Here is an 18,758-nt window from a genome sequence, read left to right on the forward strand (position 1 = left end):
ATTATGAAATGCTTTATGAGTACAAATCACTGTTATGTCCACCCCCTTGGGATAGGAAGAAAGTTGGTTAAATTTAAGTAAAAGCCCTTGTTTTGTTTGTTTGTTTGAATCTCCCATTCCCTGGTTTACAAAAAACAGATGATCTGGGAAAGTCACTGTTGATTCTGTCCCTAGTTACCCCAGGGTAAATGTTCTCTGCTCTTGTAGTTCTAACAGTTTTGATGTGTAACTGGGTTTATCTCCTCTTTAAGAGTCCCAGTCCAGTCAGGCACTATGCTGCTCTGATAGGTCAGTTTTAGGAGACTGGGCTTTCTGGTGGTCTTTACTGACCAGTTTGAAAATACTCTCTGTGTTAGGAATACTCAAGAAGTTTGAGGAAGAAGATTTGGATGACATTTTAAGAAAACGACTGAAGGACTCAAGTGAGATACCTGGTGCTCTGTGGCATATTTATGCTGGGAAAGACATGGACAAGATAAGGGAATTTCTTCACAAAGTAAGATTTCGGTTACAGTTTTATCTTTTCACTTTAAGCTAAGACTTAATTTTTAATGTAACTTCATTGGCATTTTGCAGTATAAGATGATGAAATAACTTGTACTTAGGAGGATAGAATTTTTTGTTGTTGAAAGTCAAAAGCTCCTTTCTCTTGTTCTTTTTAAAGCTTATGTTGAGGATTTTGAATGACAATTTCTTCTCAGTTGCTAGCGTTCCCCCATTCCCTTAAAGAGCTAATCTGTTCATGAGTCAGATGTTACCCTTGGTGAAAAGTAGTGATTGGAATTACAGAATATAAAAACTAAAGGTAGGATTCTTTTTTTTTTTTTTCCTGTTTTGTTTATATTTTGGCTGTCAACCTAGGCAATAATTCTACTGTCCAATCTGATTACTCTGTGACACTTATTTTGAGTGTAATCATACCTTTACTTGTTAAAAAAAAAAGTGACACATTAATCTGAAATTGATTGAAACCCTTGACTCAGATATTTTCTGTATTTTGTAATTATAGGGATTTCTTTTAAGGGACCATAATTGCTGCTTTTCTTATACTACTTCATCTTCTTTCTGGATGGACTTACGGTTTGTCTTTGGTCAGTGTGAAGTGAAGGAGCTGTGGCCCTGTACCTACTGTCTTATCCCAGAACACCTATCAGTCTTTTAATTTAAAATATTATAAATTATGGTTTTTAAAGCAGAAGATTTCACTGGTTAGTCAAAGGGGCCCCTGAAATTGATTTGTCAAGGGTTTAAAAGGTAAGCAATAGTTAGGGTATTTTATCTTTGTACCTACCTTTTAATAAGAGCAGGATCAAGAAATGTTTATGAAGTCCATACATATAAATGGTTTGGCTTTTGGGGAAAAGCTACTAAATTAAGCTTTTCCTCATCTTTGTGCTATGCAATAGTTATAAGGAACCAGATGGATGAAAGCTTCATAGTGGAAGGAGGAGGTGAGAGGAGAGTATAATTTACCTTATTTATAGCATATCAGGGTATTTTTTTTAATATCCTTTGGCTTTTACAATTGTAGAATATTTTTTTTTAACTTCAGCACAATCAGCATTCCAGAAAATTGAGAAAGACTTATTGTAAAGAAAGTTGAAATTTAACTGAACAGAATTTACCATTTCCTTTGCTTAAATTGGGGTATATATTTTAATTTTAATCCATATTTCAGATTTCAAAAGAACAAGGCCTTGAAGTTCTACCAGAACATGATCCAATACGTGACCAAAGCTGGTATGTAAACAGAAAGCTTCGCCAAAGATTGCTTGAGGAATATGGAGTCAGAACCTGCACTCTTATTCAGTTCCTTGGTGATGCCATTGTCTTGCCAGCAGGAGCACTTCATCAGGTATTTAAAAAGTTATTTCTAACACACCTTTTACTGAAAGAACCAGTTTTGAAAAAGAAATTATTCTGAGTATAGATAAATGAAGACATAAGGGAATGACCTGCACAAGTATGCTTTCATTAAGAAATCACTAAAACAGCTTTCCAGTACTTGATGAGATCTGACATAATTAAATGCTTTGAGAGCTTACATTCTGTTAACATGAGGCAGATTTCCATTTTTGTATTGTCTCTGATTTAGTGGATTGAAATCTAATTTTAAAGACTTTTTGAGGGGTACACCAGAAACTAACACAACACTGTAAATCACTGATACTTCAATTTTAAAAAAGACTTTGAGGGGAAAAAAGATACTATATATACTGAGTTCTCAATAGTTAAGACTTTACAGTAGAAGGGGTGAGTATCAAGACTAAGAGATGATACATTTTCTAAGGTACCAAGTGATGACTAGAATGAATTATTGGCTAGACTAATTCAGGCTTTCATTGTATTTCCTGCCTCTCTTTAGTTTGCTCAGCATAGCAATCGCATGTCTAAAATAAGACAGTGTGTAAATTTTTATAGCTCTTGATCCACAATTTAAATACCCAATCTCTGTTTTTTGTGGCTGGACTGTGTAGCAGCTAGAAGAATGGCATAGGCTAGGTGGTCCGTATGGAGGACAGCTTTGGATTAAAGGCATACAATGGATTTCTATAAGTAGACTGAAGCTACCACAGCCCAGCTTAGCCCTCATAGTAATAACAAAGTGTAAAAGAAACTCAACAAGCCAAAAAGCTACTTTGCCTTAGATTCCCCACCTTTGCCACTACCTGGTTATAGAGATATATCTGATGTGTGTACTTTTACCAAAGAAAGTTTCCTACATTTTATATAACTATATGCAATTACTGCCTGTATAACATTTGTGACACTTTTATAATAGCCACAAATACTCCTTAAGTGATAATAGGTGCTTAGTTTTTAAGATGTTAAGTTCAGGGTTAGATTTATCATTCTTAGATCTCAAATGACATCTCAAATAAACATCATTATAATAAATACACCTTTTCTCTACAGTAACTTTCTGGAGAAAAAAATATATTAAATGTATTAATGAATGTATTATTAATGTTACTTTATTTTCCCATGGACTTATATGACCATTTCAGAGGTGTATCATTTATGATTCATAGTTAAGATTCACTTCACATACCTTTTTTGGCCTTCTCACCTCTTATCAGAAAGTAGGTAATCTGTATCCAAATGTAAAATGCTCTCAAAGGAGCAGCATGTTTGAGAATAGTAAATCTTTTTGTAAATAGGAAAATCCTTACACAGTTTATCCAATATCCATTTTCTTAAACGACAGTGAGTTTGTGAGGTGTAATTTGCATACAGTAAATGTATTCTTTTTAGTGTACATACAGTTCTGTAAGTTTTGACAAATTACAGAACATTTCCATCATTCCAAAAAACTCCCTCCTACCCCCACTTTTTTTGTCAACTTCTCCTCCTGACATTCATATAATCGCTCATCTTTTATAAGAATGCATATGATTGGATTCATGCAGTATGGAGCCTTTGAGTCTGGCTTTTCTTATTCAGTATAATGCATTTGAGTTTCATCCACGTTGTTGTGTATATCAGTAGTTGATTCTTTTTATTTCTGTGTGGTTTTTCACTGTGTACGTGTATCCCTTTTTTAAAACCCATTCAGCAGTTAAAGCCACTACAGACATTCAGCTACAGGTTTTTCTCTCAACAGAGGTTTTCATTTCAGTTGGGTAGATAAATACCAACAAGTGGGATCACCTGGTCACGTGATAAATGTATGATTATAAGACACTGCCAGGCTTGTGGCTGTACCATTTCCCATTTCTCAAACTAGTGTATGTGAATGTGAGTTCCATTTCCTCGCCTGTCAGTTTTGTTTTTAAGTATTTGAATAAGTAAGCATTGTTATCTCATCGTACCTTTAATTTACATTTTCTTAATAACTAAATATGTTAAACATCTTTTCATGTGCTTATCTGCCATCTGTTAATTTATTTTGGTAAATGTGTGTTCAAATATTTGTCCTTTTATTCAAAACTGATAGATTGGAATATATTAAAATAAATAAGTTCCATTCATTAAGTCACTATTAAGAGAATGAAAACGTAATCCAAAGAGTGGGAGAAGTATTTGTGATCAAAAATGGACAAATACGTATTTAATGAAATAGGGTTCTTTTCTTACTGAGTTTTGAGTGTCTTTATCTGATACGTGCTTTTGCACATATATTCTCCCAGTTTGTGGATTGTCCTTTCATTTTCTTAATGGTATCTTCCAAAGAACAGAAGTTTTTCATTTTGATGGAGTTCAGTTGATCAGTTTTTATATGTATTATACTTTTATTGTTGTATCTGCAAAATTTTTGCCTGGCCCCAAGATCAAACTTTTTCTCTTCTAGAAGCTTTATAGTTGTTAGTCTTACATTTAGGTCTGTCATTCATTTTTGTTAGTTTTTGTATATGGTGCAAAGTGTGGATGGAGGGTCAGTTTTTTTACATATTGACATTTCAGTACTGTTTGTTGAAAAAACTTTTTAAATATTTTTCTGAAAATGTAATACATTCATGATTTTTGAAAGTTCAAACAGTACACAAGGTTTCACAGTGAAAATTCAGTCTTTTGCTTACCTTTGCCTTCAGTTTCTCTCCTCCAGAGGCAGTCACTGTTGACACTGACAGAATCCATGCATGTAAATGTGTCTCTACTGCTTTAGAGAGAGAGAAGAGAATATCCTTGTTTTCCCAAAATAGTGGGCAAAGTGATCCTGTTAAAAAGCTTAGTTCACAAATCACTGCCCAAAGCCTCAGAAGGTGCTAAACAATATGTACCTGTATCCTGTACACACAAACTCTCTCTCTCTCAAGATGCTCTACTTAAATAGACTGAGGCAGCATGGTATGACCTAGACTGGCAAATGCTTTTCTGAGCTCTGCCACTAAATTGCTGAAGGGGGTCCAAGACAAAACTTCTCTGCTACATATTTTGGCAAAGAATTGCCAGCTATAAGAACAAGAATTTCTACCTTCCTTCCAGTATGTGGTATGATAATGACAGCACAGTTATTTGTACTCTATTGAAAAGGTGTTGTCCATGACTCATAAGTGGTGGTGATATGGTTTTGAGAGAGAATTAAAAGGAAGTAAGAACTCTATTCACAATGTTAACTTGGATTTAAGATGCGTTACTATTTACAACTTACTTAGTCCATAGAGGTCCTGAAAAGTTTTCATTTATGGCTTCAACACTTTGAATAGACTACAGATAGCCCTTAAAATAATCCCAAATTCTAAGTCAGTGCTTCTCACACTTTAGCATATACCAGAATTTCCTGGAGGGCTTGCTACAACACAGATTGCTAGACCCCATGCCCAGAAACTATTGAGTTTCTGACTCAGTGTGTCTGAGGAGGGACCTGAAATTTTACATGTCTGACAAGTTCCCAGGTGATGCTGATGTTACTGTCCAGGAACCATGCTTTAAGAACTACACAAATAGGAAACCCTTGCAAACCCAAGCATCTATCAATGAAGTTTCAAGAAAATGACACTGCATGACATGATGGGCCAGCAGCGGTAGGAAAGAATCGATACACCTGATTTGTCAGCAGTGGGCACTTTTAAGAAGCTGAGCTGGGGAGGGAAGGCATTCTACCCACAGCCCTTTTTATATATTCTAAAAACTAGTTTAGAATTGCAGACTTATGACTGAGTCTGTGAAATCCCCGTATGTGTCCTTAGACAGAGCAGGAGGATCCTGACCTCCAGGATTTACTTTGTCTCAGCTCTAGTATTCTGGAGTTTAGAGTAGCTTTTAGTTTTCAACAGCAACACTTTCTTTACTGATAATTTTGTCCTTAACTACTTAGCTTAACTGTGTTAGGTCACTCATAGTGAGTTTATTTTATATTATATTTCTACGTTGTAAATTCTCCTACATTCATGTGACTAGAAAGACAGGCAAAATCTTTGCACTCACAAGTTCTCACAAGTCACTGTGTATATGGCAGTCACGGTGTCAAGATAATTACCTTCCTACTATGAACACAGAATAATTACATTTTCTTAACATTAGCTGTATTTATTATCACAACTGATCTTTTAAAGCAAGTATGAATAATACAGTCTGCCAAAGAAGTGAGATGTGAATGACTCAAAGACGGCCCAAAAAGGGGTAAGTGGAATGGGAAGTGCAAATATGTTCCTCTTTAAAACTGAACCTTGCCTCTTCACACTAACCGTTAAGTCTTTAAGCAAAATACATCAGGCTGAGGTCATTAGGAAACATAATAGTACCTTGTAACCACTAATAAAAGTCACTTCTAAAACTGACAACCATGAACTGGCAAAGACTGACAATCAACTTTTTCAGAGCTCTGGAGTCTAATTCAAAACTCACATCGACCAGGGCACTGCTTAATGAAGGAAAGGGCATCTAATATTTTGTATTTAAGGACGTCTCTGGCAAGTCACCAGCTGACCACTGAGACAGTGGAACAAGAGACTTCAGTGATCACACCCAACAAGGAGTATAGTCTTTGCAAAGTCACAAAACAGATGGCTTGCTTCAGCCTACATCAGTCAACAGCAGCAAACCCTGCTGGCAGGGGGAACATCTAATTTCCAGTTACCACATTATAAGGTTCAGACGTCCAGTTTTCAAAAAAGTCACAAGGCATGCACAGAAACAGGAAAGTATGGACCATTCATAGGGAAAAAATAAGACTATCCGTGAGTAAGCTCAGACATCAGACATAAACTTTAAGCCAGTTATCTTAAATATGCTCAAAGAGCTAAATGAAACTATGGACAAAGAATTAAAGAAAACCAGGCAAACGATGTATGAACAAAATTAGAGTATCAGTTGAGAAGTTTTTTAAAAAAAATAAAGGTACACATGCTAAAAGGTAACATGCTAGCACTTTAGAAGGACTTGATGCCCATACATGTTCAGATAAGTTTAAGACAAGACAGGGCATTTGGAGACCATGCTGGTATGACTGAGTTATTGTAGGCCTGTAAAGTATCTATTAGACAAAATACAGGAGCTGGGTTCCTGTTGACTTGCCATTCATTAGCTGATTTATCTTAGAACAGGGTCTGAACATCTTACCTGTAGTTTTCCGCTCTGTGAAATAGCCTCTGTTCTACAGACACATAATGAAGATCCAGTGAGACTGTACAGCAGTACCAAGAATGTGAGGCAGCCACTATGTTCATCCTCCAGAGGAGCCAACCTAATGATTAAAGGAAGAAAATGTTTAATATATATGTATGCTACCGAGTTATCAGTAGAGGCATAGTGCTTGAGTTAAAGAATAAAGAGCTCACAGACTTTGCATCTGTTCAGGTGGTCATTATGCCCAGAGGAGGAATTCCAGCCCCTTTAGAATTTCATCATTCTGCTGTTAGATTTTTTTCTCCTCAGTCTCTATTCCCCACTTACTGTCTCCCTATTCTCATTCCTCCCAATTTCACACTTCAAAAAAATTAGAATTATTTCTCCTTTCCCAGGATTTTTAATATCACTAGAAGACAACATAGAAAAATCACAAAATCCTGATCGGATCAGCTTGGTCCTTTTTCTGTCATCCTGAGCATTGACACAAAGCAGTTCTAAGAAATAGTAAAGTGCAGAGTAGGTCTGTATATCCTAAACAAGTAACGGATATTTACTGGCTTCTTGTGAAAACCATTTAGTTAAGAGACAACTGTCCAAAAGAAAAACACAGTTGTAACAGGAAATTGAAGGGTAGCATTAATTGGTTAATTTATTTGAAAGAAAGGGCACAAAATCCTAGAAGAATTCTAAAACTATTATGGTCGATAGGTCTGTCTGGAACTACGTTTTCATCCCAGTTCCTCACAAATAATCAAACTCAGTTTCATTTCCTTAAATCTACTCTCGGGTATAAAAATTAACAGTGAAATGACCAAATGCTGAAAGTCAGAGGAGCACAGCAGACATCCACATTGATTGCACTGACTTGTTAAAACAAATACCTTCCAGGGTTTTTTTTGTTTGTTTTTAAAAGTAACACCTAAAAATACACTTTGACAAAATACCCAATTAGGATCTAATCATCAGCCTATCTGAATGATTCCTAGAAAAGTTCATTATTTAAAAACATTCCATTTACATGAAATCACTTTACATTTACACATACAACTTTCTCATAGTGTGGTGTTTGCTTTGAAATGTGTTTGATGTTTAGAAGTAAGTTCTCTGGTGAATTGTCTCTTGTGTTTACCGTTAACAGACAACTTTGCTTCTCTTTATTCCCACCTCCTAAAATTTATACTTTACTGATTTTGTTTTGGGGATAGGTACAGAATTTTCACAGCTGTATTCAGGTGACTGAAGACTTTGTGTCTCCAGAACATCTTGTACAGTCATTTCATTTAACACAGGAACTGCGACTTTTGAAGGAAGAAATCAATTATGATGATAAACTACAGGTAAGAGATAAGTTTTCTAATTAGCTTCTGTTCTGCAGGCTTTTTATATTCTAAATTATGATATATGCATAACATTAGGCCATCATTGCCTAGTTTTTGTCACATTAGGATAACAACCAAAGATTAACACCAGTATGCATTTTACTGTATGACTTTTAGTAGCCTTCGTTTTAACTTTTGGTTTAACAACTTTTCCTCTTTAAAAAAAAAAAAAAAAAACTCTGGCACAGTTTTCATTTGTTAACTTATCTCCTGCTGAAGTGATTAGAAATATCAACATCTCTTTCAGGTTAAAAATATCTTATATCATGCAGTGAAGGAAATGGTAAGAGCTTTGAAGATACATGAAGATGAAGTAGAGGATATGGAAGAAAATTAAGTGTGGTCCAGTTTGATGTTTATAGCCATTGAACTGGAATTAGTTACTCTTGAGTAGTGATACGTATGCACACTGACTTAAGCTTCATAAAACCATCAGTGCCAAGAAATTCTCTTTGTAGTAATTACTTGTTACTGACACCATGGCAGTATAGCATAAGTCACAGCTCCTGTGACTCAATGTTAGTTATTAAAAACAAGCTAAATTTTAAAAGCAGCAGTTCATAGCTGTTTTTGTATTATAGTGTATATGATGTTTGTGAAAATGCCAGATTTAAAATGATGTATTTATTTTTGGAAAAAAAAATACAAAATTCTATGCTATATTGTTGATCAAGTGTAAATGTGACCTTGTACAGTTTACTAAAATAACTGATATTTTTCACTACATTGAGACAGTTACTGTGAGAATAGGACACAAACACCAGCTATTGCCTGCATTTGGGAAACTGCTGAATCGCACAGCATACATGTCGTAATCAGAAAATTACTGCCAAATAATTGTAAAACTTGTAAAATATAAAGTATATAAAGTAGATACTAAATGCAGACACTTCAATATTTTGTTGAAGCTATTGACTGTACAATTAAACATTTTCAAAAGGTGTAATTTATTTAAAATTGTCTCATTTTGGTAAAATTTATGTGAACTTTTAAAGCTAAATATTAAACTTAATATGCTATGTAAATATATACATATATACATTTAATGATGTATTTTTTTAAAACATTGGCTTGCTTCTATTTGTTAAAGTGCAAGTGTTACATATGGCTTTGTAAAGTTGAGAGGGGTTTTACATTTTCCATTAAAAGGACTTTATCAAAAATTGGCTAGTCTAAGAGTTCTCCCTCTTTTGGCCTGCACTCACTGCTGGAGGCTTCATCATCGAGGTGACTACCAGCATGCTGTTGTGATAACCATGTTCTCTCCTGGGACATCTCCTCGTCTTTTACTCTTGTAAGCGTTTTTTCACTTTCTTCACACTTTACTACAGGCACCACAAGTAGTGCGTGCCTCAGCTTATTTGTCCTGTGGCCCAACTAAAGAATACAGGTAACCATGATTATGTGTGTGAGCAAACAACTTCAAACAAGTGTTTCTCACGGCAGAGGTAGCTGCTTATCTACTGTTGGGGTGGGCGGGAGGGGGACAGGGGAGACCAGTGGCAGGGAAAAAGCCTGCAGTCAGTCAGTCAGCCTGGGTTGAATATGAGTTCTGTTACTGTCTGACCTTGGTAAGCTGCTTTAATTTGGAGTCTTGGCTTTAATAGCTGAGTATTATTATTAGTTGGTTGCTTGAGGCTCTCATAATCCTTACCATTATATAGTCCTCCACTGACACCTGCAGGATCCTGAAGGGATGGCCTTTTCTTATCGGAAAGCTTATAGCTTAAAAAGAAAAAAGCGGTGGCCTAAATTGTGACCTTGTAAGTTGCTTAGTTTTTATCCTGTTGCTTATGTTCACCATCTGTTAGTTCCATGTAGACTACCTTCTATTCCAGGCAAGGTTCAGCCAGGAATGTGAGCAGTTACATGTCACATCAATGCCCCACCTGGAATAAGGGTTAATGGGATGGATGATTACTTGTCCAATAGTTTTTTTTTTTTTTAAGTCTGAGTTCAAATGATTATGTGAATCTTTTTTAAGTTTCTCACTTTAAAAAAATTTTATTTGGGGGAGGGGATTAGGTTTTTATTTATTTATTTTGATGGAGGTACTGGGGATTGAACCCAGGACCTTGTGCATGCTAGGCGTACACTCTTCTGCTGAGCTATACCTGTCCTCCCTAAGTTTTTTACTCTTTAATACCACTTTCCAAAATGTGCCTCAGCTCATTAAATAGTATCTTTTGCTTAACACTTTCATATATTCCGTCAGATTTAATTGATGTGAAATTAATTTCAAGCCCATAATACTAATTCTGGAATACACTACCTCCTGCTGGTCCCCTAAAGTCTGCTAGGAGCCCAAAATCTTTGGTGATTTTCTTCCAAAAGGTTTTTGCTTCTCTTACTATTGCTTGAGCCACCTTTAAACCATCCTACAACCCCTACAGAATAGCTGAAGCTAAGGCAGATCAAGGCTGGCAGTGTGACTTCTTTCAAAGCAGTCGTCTGATCTGAGTATTCTATCCATAGTCTGAATTCTATGCTATTGATCTAATTGTTGGTGAGGAGGGTAGGGTTGGGAGTGGAGACAGAACCATAATGCTTTTATCATTAGAGACATTCACTGATCTTTCTAGAAGGCTGAGGAGTTATTACCTGATGGAGCAATTCCTCTGACCATTTACCTGTTTCCTCTGTTCTTTTGGTTGGCTCAGATGGTTCAGCATGTTCTGCTTCTAAATGCCAGCTTATCAAAGCCCAGACCAGATCAGGACTGTCAGCCAAGAAGAGGGAAAAGACTGAATTAAAATCGTACAGCTATTTGGTGTACTGTGCAGTATGAATTGGGGTGTGTAGCACGTGGCCAGGATACAAAGCTATATGCCACCAAGTCTGTCAACAAGATTCAGACTCAAACCTTTCCCAACCATAAAATTTATGACATCCCTGGTTACACAATAATTAGATCAACCCTGATACTTATGCCTTGAAACCACATGGAAGGTTCAGGAACTGAGTAGTGTATAAAGTACTTTGGTTCTCACAGTAATTAATCTGGCTCTTTCACTGAAAGCAAAGTGACTTTTAAACAAACCAAAAAAAATGTTAGTAAGCTCTGGGTCACGGGCTGCATACAAAGTGACTTTCCTTTCAGGACTAGGGAGATTTTCACAGCTGACTTCAGCTGTTCAGCCAGTTGTCTGTAAATGAGCCAACCAGCTGCAGCTAAGACTGGAGGACTGCCTGTCTTTTCTGTGTTTTGTATATGAAAAAGACCTCAGCCCTGGCTGGGGTCAATGGAGGGTATACCAAGGATATGTATTACATGTGTGGGTCAGAGCTGGGCTCCCATTTTGAAAGAGGGTACACTCTGAGGGCACATTAGGAGTTCAGCACTGCTTTCCTGCCCCTAGTCCTTGACTCCAGATTTGACAAGTAAAAGATCTGGATAGCTGGGTCTGAACAAATGGAATTGAAGAAGTGCAAAGTTAGATGAGAACTGACTACTTCCCGAAGGAGAGCCTTAGTCCTCTGCCAGCATAGTGAGGATGGTAACTGACTCACAGGTCCTATCAAGCTCTTACAGAATGCAGGACAGAAAAAGCACAGGATCAACATAGGCCACACAGGCTTAGTAAGTGGAAGGAGTTCGTGGTGAAGACATGCAGGACTCATTGCCCCTGCCTTCGGAATCATGAGACTTACAGTATGTGGGGATACTGTCAGATAGAATTTTTATAATTTATTCAGTATCTGCTATATGTTTAGCACTGGTAATATGATCAGATATTCCCTTAGGAACCTCAGGATTGTGCCATCAATGCTAAACACTAGGTAACAAGAACAGTGTGCCTTTGAACAATATGGGATTAGGGGCACCGACCCCCCCGTACAATTGAAAATCCACATATAACTTTATAGTCGGCCCTTTACATCCAGTTTTTACATCAGGGATTCAACCAACATGGGTTACGTACGTAGTACTATAGTATTTATAGGAAAAAAAACACATATAAGTGGACCCAGAGAGTTAAAACCCTTGTTCAAGGGTCAGCTAAGATACAAAGCACATGGAAAAGGTGTAATATGCACTGCTGGGTTACGGAAGGCTTCAGAGGTGGCAGTACTTGTACAGTCTTACAAGGGACAGAGCAAATCTTGTGGACATACTTAATTTGCCTTCCAGCCTTTTTCCATAGACATATTAGCTATGTGAGACTTCGAACATACTTTCAAAAGTGACTTACAAAGTCTTCAACTCTTGTGCTAGAGAAGCAGAGGGGTAGGAGCTGCTTCTGAGACTGCCACTGTAAGAGGTGAATGTCAGGAAGACAAGTCAAGACACCTTCTGCTGGGTATGGCATGGGCAAGGCAGTGTCGCCTCATCTCCCCCATACTGTGTAGAGTACAAGTTATTTTCACATCAAACACCTAGAGATGCTGATGGCTTGAGGTGCTTTTCTTAACTGAAATATTTAGCCAATCTAGTAATATTATGTCCTCTAGTTCCTTTGGAAATGAGTATTCTTATGTGGTATATGTAAGCACTCTTCAGCAAATTTTCTAATAACTATACTTTTGCAGAAACAAATTATGTTGAATGAAACTTAATAAAAATATTGTTAGGCTTTTTCCAGATAAAAGAAAAAGCCAGCCTGTAACCTTTTAAGAAAGGAGACTGAGTCCCATTACAGTCAGTTCCTAAAAATCACAGCACTGTGCAAAAAGTCCAATAAAACCCACAGGACTTAAAGGGGGTGGGGGGGGATGGGATTTGAGCATAACATTCAAAAACTTTATCAGAAATACATTTTTAAAAGACAGTACCCGTTTTACGGTAGGTTAAATGTTTAAGAGATAGATTAACACTACAAGTACGGCACTTTACCTTGAAGACAGACGGGAAGTGGGCATCAGAAGGGCTGCAGCTTGTGACTGAGACTCTGAAGTGGTGGAGGGAGGATTATCTGAAATTAGAGGGAAAGTTGTAACACTGGGTTGGGTGGGTGTGGCTCAATAACACCCTGAAGATTCAGGTGGCACACTTTTCTTCAGTCCAAGTTTTTCTTGGAGACAAAACTGCCCCTTAGGCAAACACCAGTTTGTTCAGATTGTTCCCTATACATCAATCATGCTGTGACAAATCTGCATTTTCAAAACAGCTGAACTGACCGTACAACAAAAGATTATTCAAATCAAAACTTAAAGCCACCGAAGCCATAGGATTTCAGAAACAAATTCTAGGACTAATCTTAAAAAGTTGGCACATCTGTTTAACTGGTTGTCATGTGACTTGGTCATCCTCTCACTCTCCCAGAAATGAAAGTAGTAATTAGATTGAGCCTTGTGAGAAATGGCTGTTACGTTCTGAAATTTCAAAATTTTCAAGCCCCAGAAACTCTATTCAGCGTTCATCCCTGGTTAGTGGATGACTCCATAGACTACGTATTGGTCTGCCATAGCCTATGTTCACATACACTGATTTAGGGAATCCACACTTTGGTCTAAGCATTCCATTCATATCTTTCCCATCATTAGCAGTTTGTTGAATTTTTCACGTCAGATACTTACTCCTCATATGGTCATCTACCGTTACTGGGCCTGGTGTTCAATACATTTTCTCTGGTGCTCAGTGAACTAGGAACCACTACTACCCTGAACTTTGGGGAGAAGAGTTTGTTTAAAGGTAGACAGAGACGATCACTAAGTCATCCTGAACTGTCTGATTTTTAAAACCCTGGGAGTTTTAAAAATTGCTCATCTGTTAGCTCCCCAAATTTTTTTTAGGTATTTTTCCTCTTCACAGAACAGAGATAATGTATTATATACAAATTAGTATGCTGTTTTTTTCAGCTAACATTATGTCACCCTAATATTTAAGTATTTCTAACGGCTTTATAAACCACAAATAGATTTACTACCACATAACCATGGAAAGGCAATGCTAATTTTCAGCTAGGCTGAAAAACTGAGCCAAAGTCCAAATCCCTATCTTGAGTTGCTATCCCATTCTTTTGCCAGTTTTGCAATAAATGAGTATGTTTCAAACATTCAAATTCCTCAAGTACTATATTCAACCAACCTTAAAGGCCAAAAGTCCTTCTAGAATTTACCACAATACACAAATGTTAGGTATTTGAATAAAATGGGTCCAAGACCCTCCTGCCTCCACAGAACTTCAGTTTTACTCTGAAACTAAAGAATTTCTGTGGCAGCAGTTAACATCTGTTTCAGATACCTGAGCCCCTCCCTAAACAGCCATTTCCCTTTAAGAACAGGCAAATAATCTAATCTAAAGCCAATAAAAAATAAACAAGTTCATACCGTATAGTGCAGGGAACAGTATTCAATATCTTGTAGTAACTTAAAATGGTGAAAAAATATGAAAATGAATATATGTATGCTCATGTATGACCGAAGCATTATGCTGTACACCAGAAATTGACACAACATTGTAAACTGACTATACTTCAATTTTATACACACACACACACACACACACACACACACACACACACAAATAAAGCCAATGAAGATCTAATGGTGGCAACAGAGGCCCTGCGACTTCTTAACCCTCAGTAGCAAGACTTCGTGGGAGAGAAGACTTCCAGGGAACATAGGCCTAAAGGTCATCTGATTCCTTAAATCAAGAATCCCAATGCTAACAACTGTATATGTAAAATAGATTTTAAAATTTCTACTGTATAGCTCAGGAAACTATATTATCTTGTAGCAACCTATAATGAAAAAGAACATGGAAACAAATACATGTATGTATACGTACGACTGAACATTATGCTGTACACCAGAAATTGACAAAACATTCTGACTATACTTCAATTTTAAAAAATAATAATAAATTAAAAAAATTAAGTGAGGGGGGGAAAAAACCCTTTGTCAGACCACAACCTTCCTTTCTTACCTCTTTCTAGGAACTTTTTTTTTTACCTTTGGGAACCCCTGATGAGGCATTAGTCCCTCAAATCCTACCCTATTCCTCAATTATCTAAACTGCCTTGTATTCGTTGTCTTCCTGGACTCTGGTAACCTTAAAGGTATTCTCACTTGTATCCTTGATTCCTTCATCTCTTTTCCTTCCATCGTACCGAGAAATCACTGCCCCTACTTTTTTCCAGTTTAACGTCTACCAGAGAGAAACTAAGAGTCACAAAATCTGGCCAAGCTTCACCAGGACTCTTTTAGCTACTCAGCAATCAGTCCTAACACTGAGAACATTCCAGGTATTTCCCATTCCTCAAGACCAGGACCTGACCCTGGCCCCCTCACTTTTAGCAAACAAAAGGACAATCCATGAGCATCTGATTCTGACCAAGCCTGCAGTTCCTCCTCCCCATTTCTGACTCCGTGCCTTTGTTCTTTACCTAGGAAGCCATTTCCCCATTACTTACTCTATGAAGGCTACACTGGCTGCGTATTTTATAGTTTTAGTAGCAGAAGATGGTGTTCATTAAATATGTGAGGCCTGTATTCACATTACAAATGATTTGAATTTCTTTGCCTATACATGTATGTATTACCACTCTTGAAATGAGAATTATTTACTAAATACTAGAGTGTTTAAATACGAGGTATTTACTAGTGACCAACTAAGGAATTTTTTTGTTTACCTCTGCCGCCCACCACAAACCGCTTTAAACCAACAAGAACAAGAAAGTTTCTCACGGTCCAGTAGATGGCACTGTTGGTCAGCAGTGACTCTTAGGACAGGCTTCCAGCTGGAACAACAGACAAATCTTTGTGAACAGCCATGCCGCTTGCTCAGGCAGAGGGGCTCCAATTAGGATACAGTGGGATTACGACAAAATATGATAAAGGTCACTTGTGATCTTCACATATATTGCCTACTGGTCTAGAAAGATTCAATAAATAATAGCTATTATAGTTCATATCTTGACTCTTCAAATAGGTTATAAACAAACACCATATAGGAGACTGCTTCACACTAGTATTCAAATCTTTTATCTTTTAAAACAAAACATTAATCACAACTCCTCACAGATGAAAAGGGATGCCACAGAGAATGGACATTAGGGTTTTTGCAACTGATTGTAAGGACAAACTGAACTTCCGTCAGTTTAACTTCCGAACTTTAACTTCTTCTTGGGAAGCAGAGTAGCTGAGGTGCAGGCCTATAACGTGACCCAGAAAAAAACCGCATAAAACTGCTAGTTGGACATCTTTCTTCCCTGCTCCCAATCTGGCATAAAATGTCACCTAACTACTAACCTTCTGGACGTCAACTTTTTTTTTTTTTTAAATAAAGAATAGGTCTTAAGAGGCCCTAAAAATTAAGACATCCGAAGTAAAGTACCAAAGCAACCGTGACAAAAACAAGAACAAAGCTGGAGGTATCGTGTTTCCCTGACTTCAGACCATACTACAGAGCTACAGTTATCAAACAGTATGGTACTGGCACAAAAACACACAGATCATTGCAACAAGATAGCCCAGAAATCAACCCATACACATATGGTCAATTAATCTATGACAAAGGCAAGAATATACAATAGAGAAAAGACAGTTTCTTCACCAAGTGGTGCTGGGAAAAGTGGACACCTACATATAAAAGAATGAAATTAGAACATTTTCTCATACTGTAACAAAAATCAACTCAAAAGGGAGTACAGACCTAAATATAAGACCAGAAATCATAAAACTTCTAGAAGAAAACACAGGCAGAACACTTTTTGAAGTAAGACACAGCAACTTTTTTTGGTGTCACCTCAGGCAAAAGGAACAAAAGCAAAAATAAGCAAGACCTAATTAAACTTAAAAGCATTTGCACAGCAACAATGACCCAACAAAAAGACAACCTAGTAAATGGGAGAAAGTACTTGCAAATGATATGACCAATAGGGGGTTAATATCTGAAATATATAAACGGCTCAATTTTTTTCAAAAAAAAATTTTTAAAGGATGATGGAGGGTATAGCTCAGTGGTAGAGTGTGTGCTTAGCATGCACAAGGTCCTGGGTTCAATCCCCAGTACCTCTATTTAAATAAATAAATGAGTGAATCTACTTACTTACCCCCAAAACAAAGAAAATGGACTGAAGACCTGAGTAGACATTTTTCCAAAGACAGATGACCAATAGGCACATGAAAAGATATTCAACATCACTAATCAAAGAAATGCAAATCAAAACCACAGTGAATTATCACCTCACACCTGTCAGAACTGCTGTCATCAAAAAGACCACAAACAACAAATACTGACGAGGATGTGAAGAAAAGGGAGCCCTAGAACACTGGTGGGAATGTAAATTGGTGCAGCAACTACTACAGTATGATCCAGCAATTCCATTCCTGGGTATATGTATACAAAGAAAACGAAAATACTGATTCCAAAAGATACATGCACCCCAATGTTCACAGCAGCTTTTTTAAATAATAGCCAAGATATGGAAGCAACCTAAGTGCCCATCAACAGGTGTGATATGCGTATGTGTGTATACACAAACACACACATATATACAACACACACACACACACACAATACAGTATTATTCAGCCAGAAAAAAGAATGAAAATTCTGCCATTTGCAATAACGTGGATGGACCAGAGGGTATTATACTTAGTGAAATACATCAGAGAAAGACAAATACTGTACAGTATCACTTAAAAACAAATCTGAAAATGTGTATATATGTATGTATAACTGAATTGCTCTGCTGTACTGTACACCTGAAACTAACATTGTAAATCAACTACACTTCCATAAAAAATAAATTAGGAGAAAAAAGAAAAAATTCAAAAAATAAATGAATGTAACAAAACAGAAAGAGACTCACAGACAGAACAAAACTACTGGTTACCAGTGGGCAGAGGGAAATGAAGAGGGGCAAAATAGGGCAGGGGTTAAGAGGTACAAACCACTATCAATAAAATAAATAAGCTACAAGGATCTATTCTACAGCACAGGGAATACCGCCAATATTTTATAACTTTTAATGCAGTATAATGTATAAAAATACCAAATCACTATGTTGTACACCTCAAAGTAATACTGCAAATCAACTATACTTCAATTTAAAAACAACAACAAAACAAAGTGCTTGGAAAGTGTTAAAAGCAAAAAGATAATATATTTAAACATTTTAATTGACTTACTTACAAACTTCTCTTTTTTTTAATAACCTTGTAATAAAACACTAGAGATAGACAATGGCTCTGAAGAACTGTTCTGAAAATATCTTCTTACTCCCTTCTCTTAAGCATGGTTTCTGAAGTACGGATTTACCTGCAGTTACTATGGCAATATAGCTAAGACTGTTACTACCTACTTTCTGAAATAAATGTTTGTTTTATTGAGATTCTGTGAAAAGCTGAAAATAAGGACTTAGGGCTAGGCTTTCTAATGCCCAGATAGTTATCTGGGCTCAAAGAAGCCACCATTGAGTA

The 18,758-nt window shown here is 36.8% G+C and overlaps 1 protein-coding gene across 8 annotated transcripts in view; it reads left to right on the plus strand.

Annotated features, from left to right (window-relative positions):
- JMJD1C (jumonji domain containing 1C) overlaps positions 1-9,553 on the plus strand; it is a 257,864-nt gene extending 248,311 nt beyond the window's left edge. For 7 of the 8 annotated variants that reach the window (XM_064488133.1, XM_064488134.1, XM_010985790.3 and 4 more), the window contains 4 exons: positions 357-496; positions 1,679-1,855; positions 8,217-8,348; positions 8,638-9,553. In XM_064488133.1, the coding sequence (XP_064344203.1) occupies positions 357-496; positions 1,679-1,855; positions 8,217-8,348; positions 8,638-8,727 (539 nt within the window). In that variant the 3' untranslated portion in view covers positions 8,728-9,553. Of the gene's footprint in view, positions 1-356; positions 497-1,678; positions 1,856-5,996; positions 7,005-8,216; positions 8,349-8,637 lie in introns of those variants that run through there. The other variant, XM_031461228.2, reaches the window with a different exon arrangement.
- The last annotated feature ends 9,205 nt before the right edge of the window (positions 9,554-18,758 follow it).

Source organism: Camelus dromedarius, chromosome 8, assembly GCF_036321535.1.
Source record: "Camelus dromedarius isolate mCamDro1 chromosome 8, mCamDro1.pat, whole genome shotgun sequence".
NCBI lineage: Eukaryota > Metazoa > Chordata > Mammalia > Artiodactyla > Camelidae > Camelus > Camelus dromedarius.